At 36.0% G+C, this 7,500-nt stretch overlaps 1 protein-coding gene across 4 annotated transcripts in view; it reads right to left on the bottom strand.

The window, feature by feature from the left end:
• The window catches only part of LOC122262421 (uncharacterized), a 15,998-nt gene that overhangs the window by 552 nt on the left and 7,946 nt on the right, over positions 1–7,500 (bottom strand). For all 4 annotated transcript variants that reach the window (XM_043030411.2, XM_043030414.2, XM_043030413.2 and 1 more), the window contains exons 5-6: positions 7,270–7,500; positions 1–5,139 (exon numbers count right to left, since the gene is read on the bottom strand). The exon at positions 1–5,139 is cut by the window's left edge and continues 552 nt beyond it; the exon at positions 7,270–7,500 is cut by the window's right edge and continues 499 nt beyond it. In XM_043030411.2, the coding sequence (XP_042886345.2) occupies positions 4,950–5,139; positions 7,270–7,500 (421 nt within the window). In that variant the 3' untranslated portion in view covers positions 1–4,949. The remainder of the gene's footprint in view (positions 5,140–7,269) is intronic.

The following is a 7,500-nucleotide window of genomic DNA, read 5'->3' as shown; positions in this document are numbered from 1 at the left end:
TAATGATAAATGAAAGTACAGCACTATTTATTCAAAAAAAGAAAAAAAATATTAATCGCACTAAGGTCCACACCTACATATCTAGAATCCTTCAGTGTAAATGATTCTACTATTGTGCAACATATTATGTTTACAAAGTTACTGAGAACTCTATGCATGGTCATATACATAAGACACCTCTACTCTGACACTACTTAATATGAAACTAAAGATTTTCTAATTGCCCATAATAAGAAAACTTTCCTACACAAAATTACTAACATCTTCATGCAGTTGTCACTACATAATCTGCCAAGCCAGAAGTATATGTAATGACAAGCATTACCTATTGATATATGCACTTTGAAAAATTGCTACAAAAGAACATTGAAATGCTTTTAATTCTTTGGCTTTAAGAAGAAAAAGGGAATGTTAAAATCAGGTAAAGCTAAAGGGAAAATCGGGTACCAGTTAAGCAGTCCTTGGGAATGTTAAAATCAGGTAAAGCTAAAGGGAAAATCGGGTACCAGTTAAGCAGTCCTTTCTTAAAGAAAAGAAAAGAAAAAAAAGTATAAAATCACTGTATAATTTCAAAAGGCAGCTTGTTTTATAAAGTAGATAAAGATGAAAGCAACTTAAACAGTCATAGTTCAAAGTCTTACACTCTGTATTCTTCAAAAGAAATACAATTCTTCCAATGTATTTCTTGCCCACATGGACAATCTTTTCTGCACAAACTAGATTTAAGATTCATTACTTCATTAATCTCACCCATCCAGGTCATGGAAGAAAGAGAGAAAGAAAACGAGAAGACAAAAAGTGAGCAAAAGAGTAAACATTCAACAAGCACCTATTTTCTGGCAAACACAAACAGCACTGGCATCATAGTCTTCTTGAAAGGAAGTTTACCATTTGTTGTTACTTCTATGAAACAGAGTCTGATTAAAGTTTGATTTTCAAAATTGTAATATATAATGCTGTAGGGCTATTATCATTTTTTTTTTTTTTCTTTTAACTATTGTGGGTAAGATGGAACATACAACAAATATACCCATCTTGCTCAACAAATCAAGCAAACATGCAAACTGATATACCAGTAGCATTAAAAACTGCTAAAAGACTAAACTCAAATGACTTTAAAAATCAAATACACTAAATATTAAGAAAAATATTCTACTGTCAAAATACCCGAGAAAAAAGTCATATTCCACTCAAATACTACAAGAATATCCACACCTTTGCTCTTGTAATATTATCAGATCAAATGTACTCAGAAATACTTAGTTTTACAGACTAAGTTATAATTCTAAACTACAATTCAATTGTAACCAAAATAATTTCAGTTCAAGTACAGTAAAGGGTACTAAAACATTTAAATCTCTAATTTGCTCAGATTTGTTCATTTGGTATGGAATTAAACTGTAAGATTGTACTCTCCTCACACACACAAATGCAAGGAAATATCTTTGCAATGGTTAAGGAAAGAGAAAACACAAAAACAGAGAGATATATAGTCAGATAGACTGAGATGTAAACACAAATTATATAAACCCAATAACGACAGGGCAGTTTGGGCTCCAATCGGTCTAAACGCCAGGGTATTTCAAGTGCGTAGACTTAATGCCTCAGGTTATTTGCCCACTCAGCCGCAGCCGACCGCTACACACCCAATCAGCCTACGTGCCAGCCATACACGATATTGCGTCCCGAGTAGTAAGTGCTGCCACCACATGATGTGATATCACGTCACCCAGCATTAACAGGTTAAGTGATTTTGCTCCATTGCATTATTAGAGCATTTTTTGCATTGCATTTTTGCATATGCAAGCATGTGTCCATCTGTGTATCAAGTTTATCTTTCCTGCATTTTACATATTCATAAAATATGATACAAAATTTATAAACTTCACATCTTGCCTAAAGTAATGAAGCTTCCCTGAATATTGTATGTAGCTGCATAACTTAGAGAAGTTCTAGAAAAAGGACAAAAAGAATAAAATGAAAAAAAGGGCACTTTGTAACAGGCGACCAAATGAAACTGTTATGAGTAAAATCTATAGTTAAACAGATGTAACTAATTCAGAATCAAACAATTGATGCACCACAGATTTTTTACTTAGAATTAATATACTTTATATAATTATCAACTTTTGTTATAAGGAGAATTAATGGAATGCATGGTCTCTAAATGTACAGATAATACATAGAAATTTACAATATGAATAGAAAAAAAGAAAGTGGAGGAGAATAAAGAAGCACATATTTTACTCTCCCAAAAGAATAAGTTGTTTTGTATGAAGGATAAATTCTTAACCCGTTAACAACGGGTGACAAGATATCACATCAAGTGGAGGCAGCATCAGAAGCCAGGGACGAGATATTTCGTCATGGTTATCCTCCTGGCCGGCGCGCCAGGTGATCGGGCATTAGGCTTACGCATTTGAAATATCCTGGCGTTTCGACCATTTGGAGCCAAAATAGCCCCGTTGTTATTGGGTTAACAAAAACAGGCATAAAAAAACACAAGCTCATGCTTGTGTAAAAGGGCTTTCAGTAAGCATACATGCATCTACATGTGTGCTTGCATCTGTGCGTGTGAATGTTACTTACAAACATGTAACATGTAGCACCTAATTCAGGTTATGCATTTTAGGTATTTTTACAATCAATTTAAAACACATTTTAATGCAAATAAAGAAATTCAAAATTCACAATGTTCCAATAGTGTGTAGTCAAGTTAAACAAACATTTTTTTTTGACAATGACAAGGACAATATAGTTAACTCTCTGAAGATGCAACTACTTTCAGGAAACTACCTATTCAAATGCAAATTGACAATCTTCAAAAAGCACTGAAGAGATCCAGGAATATCTGAATTCCTGCTCTTCTAAATTTAAAGCAAAGTATACAAATTCATCAAGAGCAGAGAATTTAAGTAAAACGATATTCTTTCTCCCTCGATGTGCTCTATAAAACACTTAGTAACTTTGTGATGGCAGTCTGTTTGTGACCAGGTTCAATACTATTTTCAAAAATTTAGTTTTGAAATCCCTTACCCCATTAACAACGGATGACAAGATATCACGTCTAGTGGTTTTTGGACCACATGCCGGGGACGAGTTATTTTGTCCAGCCCGGCACGCAATTAAAACCGAAATAGCCCCATCGGGAACGGGTTAATGGATCAAATCTTATCTATGCTCTAAAGTTCAATACCATTGCAAACTTTGTGACTTGGAAGTAAACAATTCTTGTACTGCTTCATTAAACTACTCACTGCTGGTAATGGCAACTATACCAAGGCTTATAACAGGACTTATTAAAATATAACAATCATTGGAATAAATTATACTAAACCTATGCACTTGAAGATTATCATCATGTTTCCTGGTGAAGGAGTTGTATCATTACAACAAGATGAGATTACTGTTTAGACCTATAAACAATTTTTGACATATAGTACAATACATCTATTGGTCACCTTTGTTTGTAGAGGAAGGACAGAGTTCATGCCAAACAACAGTCTAGACCTACAGTTAGGTGTGCTTAATCTGACTATGAAGTGATTATAACAATTACTAAACATATAATCATGGTCAACCTTTTCTTATATGCTCAAGAAAAATTGAAAACCCTCTCTAGTAAGAAATAAACTACGTTTCATTGATAAACACCATCAAATGTCCCTGTACTACTGTCAGATAGTAATATGAAAAAGTCCCCTGGCTAGTCTACCAAGTATTTAGCATTTAGACTCCTCTTTAAGGAGGACTCAGAGAAAGATATTGCCTGATTGAACCTCCAGTAACTGACTGTGACTAAAAGCCATTGCAACACATGCATTTCCGTGGACCAGCTTACCACCATATCTTCAAGCAATAAACTACCTTGCTGAACTTCCCAAAGATATCCGTAAATTCTTCCCTTCATTGTAGGATTTCTTTAATCAACCCTTATGGGACGTGCCATCCTACAATCTATTGCATATGTGGCACATCTGCAAACTAAACAATCATTACTATCTACTTAATACAATTCACACAAAATATTAGTTATATTTTTGTAGCCTACAGGTAAAAATCTACTTTATAAGACTTGAAAACAAGACAAACAAAAGCCTTCACTTTTCAGCATCAAGTGGGAATATTGCCCCAAGTCCTCTCCTGAGCTTGCATAACTATAGGATACACGTCCTTTAGGGGTTAAAAAGACTTTCACTGGTCTCAACTGTCACTGCCAGAATAATATTGTGGAGGGCATGTAGGACGTGGAATATACTTTATTATTTACAGCATGAGATATCTTTGTAACACAAAATATTGGATGTATAAATAGTTAGTTATTACATATGCCAGATAAAAGTACTAGTGAAACAAACTATGCCTCATTTTTGAAGGTTAGTTTATAGAGAGAAAGACATTTTATCAAATTGACATAACCCTTATAGGGCTAAATTAATGCTTAAAATTTATAGTATTACAAGATTTAATCTCATTTTCTGGAGTATATATATATATCTTTTATACTTAGATATATTCCATTCTTTTTTGCTTTACTTTTCTTTCTTTTTTTAGGTTTTATATGAGTATTCCAAATTCATGTATGCTATTTTCAAAATAAATTTAAATATGAAGTGACTCCCAGACCCTCGAAGCTTTAAAAGATCTAGCACATTATAGGCCAATTTCAAAATAGTCACCTCTTCTGCATTCCCTATAAAATGTCTTCTGCAACTAAAAAATACTGTATCCAACAGAATACTGACTTCAAGCACCTATGCTAAAATCAAATAATGAAAAACTTCATCTGTGATGCATGCCTTTCATAAAAATAATTTAACTTGACCATAAAGGAAGGGAGAAAAAATAATAATTATAAAAAATATACTCTGATAATAAAATTTTACCTGGTATGACAGCTACCATTCTTTCAAAATCTAAAGCTCATAACAATAGCTGGAATGTTTGCTTCAGTGCATTTCTGAAGCATCCATGGAGGTGGAATCCTCAGAGGACGAGGAGAAAGTGCGTGTAGGGCCATCAGATGAGGTTGAGGAATCGGATATATCCATACTCAGACGCAACTGAAACTCTTCCATGGTGGAAGTGCGTTCCCCGTCTCTCAGAACGACAGATGATCGATGCTCATGAGACCGAAGTCTGTGTAAGACAAATTTTTAAAGATATAATAAAGATAAATATATCAAATATTATTGTAGAAACCTTAAACTAAATATCAGACAGAGAGAGAGAGAGAGAGAGAGAGAGAGAGAGAGATAGAGATAGAGATAGAGATAGAGATAGAGATAGAGATAGAGATAGAGATAGAGATAAAGATAAAGATAAAGATAGAGATAAAGATAGAGATAAAGATAGAGATAAAGATAGAGATAAAGATAGAGATAAAGATAGAGATAAAGATAGAGAGAGAGAGAGAGAGAGATAGAGATAGAGATAGAGATAGAGAAAGAGAAAGAGAAAGAGAAAGAGATAGAGATAGAGATAGAGATAGAGATAGAGATAGAGATAGAGATAGAGATAGAGACAGAGAGACAAAGAGAGAGAGAGAGAGAGAAAGAGAGAGAGAGAGAGAGAGAGAGAGAGAGAGAGAGAGAGAGAGAGAGAGAGAGAGAGAGAGAGAGAGAGAGAGAGAGAGAGAGAGAGAGAGAGAGAGAGAGAGAGAGAGAGAGAGAGAGAGAGAGAGAGAGAGAGAGAGAGAGAGAAAGAAAGGGGGGAGAGGGGGGGGAGAGAGAGAGAGAGAGAAAAAAACAAAATGCTTTAAAACACACCTCAGCTTTAAAATACACTTATTCTCAATGAAAGTTCCGCAAATATACTTTCATCAAACTAATGATTTGGCTGGCATTTATAAATTTTCCTTTTGTATGGAATAATTTTATATCATCTATGAGAAGAATAGGAAAAATACCAATATACTTGAAGGCCTGATGCTGCACTGAAAAATGAACATATGTTTTTTCCAGGGAAAAAAAATAAACACAAGGAAAACTTATGATTTCTTTTTAGGGGGGGGGGGGGATCTGCAGGATCTAATATGAGCATGAATAATTCTTTAGATTTACAGATATTCAAAACCTGTACTTAAAACTATTCTTCCCTTAATTTTCATTCTCCTGATCCATAGGGACACCCTTAACCCATTTGCGCCGGTTGACATGCTATCACATTCAGTGGTTTCAGGGTCAGATGCCAGCGACAAGATATCTAGTCAAGGCCGGTGCGCCGGGTGATCGGGCATACAGCACTCGCTGGTGGCTAGTGCACCCAAGAATCATTAGGCTTATGTGCTCAAATACCCCAACATTCTGACCGTTTAGAGCCAAAATAGCCCCGTTGTGAATGGGTTAAGGGTAAATGGAAATAATTCATCTCCTCCTTGTGAAGTCTCTTTGGTTCACTATCTATGAGTCTTTTGTATTAAATCTCTGGATTTCTAAAATGGGAACAGGGTCAAGGAGAATGTGGGTGTCAATGACATACCAATCCATTCACTGGCAGCAGGAGTTCCATATGTATAGACATTTTTATTCACTTGTGAAAATAATGTAAACAAATACAAAAATCTTCAATTATTATCCCATTGAAACAGGCAGATGAAAAACACTCACAGAGGTTCAGTGCAGCATCCCACAGTGAGAGGTTTCACATTTAGTCACTGTGTGCACTTGTTATCTAGTCAGCAGGAGCAGCATTACGCAAATATTAGCCCTGGCATGAATGGGTTAATAAGAACAGCTGGTTCACTGTTTTTTCTCCTTATATGCAATTCTTACTCGTACTATTTTATTTTCAATGTTTGAAAAAAAGACAGTTCGGGCCAACTTTTGAAGGCTGTGGCTCTTCATTGAGCCACATCCTGTGACTATGCCAATGCACACACTCCGTAGAGCTACTTCCAATATCATGATAGGTACACATGCCATTTGTGGGTGAGCCAAAAATTGCTAAAGCCAGATTAGATGCCATCTGTGTTAACCCTATGACGACGGTGCGTCACACCCGTGTGACACAGCCAAACTCCCGATGCCGGGGCATCGTGCCAGTGTGACGATTTCAATGCAATATTGCAATCGCCCAGCATAGGGGTCTTCGCGTAGCGAGTGCCCCGTCGGGAAAGGGTTAAGAAGGTTTAATATGAATTCACAATATTTCACTCTCCCTATGATTTAAAGAAATCATAACCAGTTGGAAATATAAGAATAAAAAGCATCCAAGAACACTTCAAGTTTTCCGGCATCTGATACAGTTTTCAAAATACATTCAACTGACCTAACAGCAGGTTGGGATGAGGACTGCTGCTGTTCCTGTTGTTGCTGCTGTGGTTGCTGATGCACATTGTTATTGTTTCTACACACTGTAGGTTCAGCGACACTACTACTGCTTGGACCATCTTCTGGAGTGCCCATTGTCCTACATCTTGTCTCATTACACCGTGGCTGGGGCTCTGGTGCAGTTGTCTGGGTGCCCCGATTCAGGTCATTGAGAGGTTCTGCAGCTGCA

This window comes from Penaeus japonicus, unplaced genomic scaffold (genome assembly GCF_977035675.1).
Source record: "Penaeus japonicus unplaced genomic scaffold, GWHDUDI00000001_assembly GWHDUDI00000020, whole genome shotgun sequence".
Lineage (NCBI taxonomy): Eukaryota > Metazoa > Arthropoda > Malacostraca > Decapoda > Penaeidae > Penaeus > Penaeus japonicus.
This window is presented reverse-complemented; position numbering and strand designations above follow the sequence as displayed.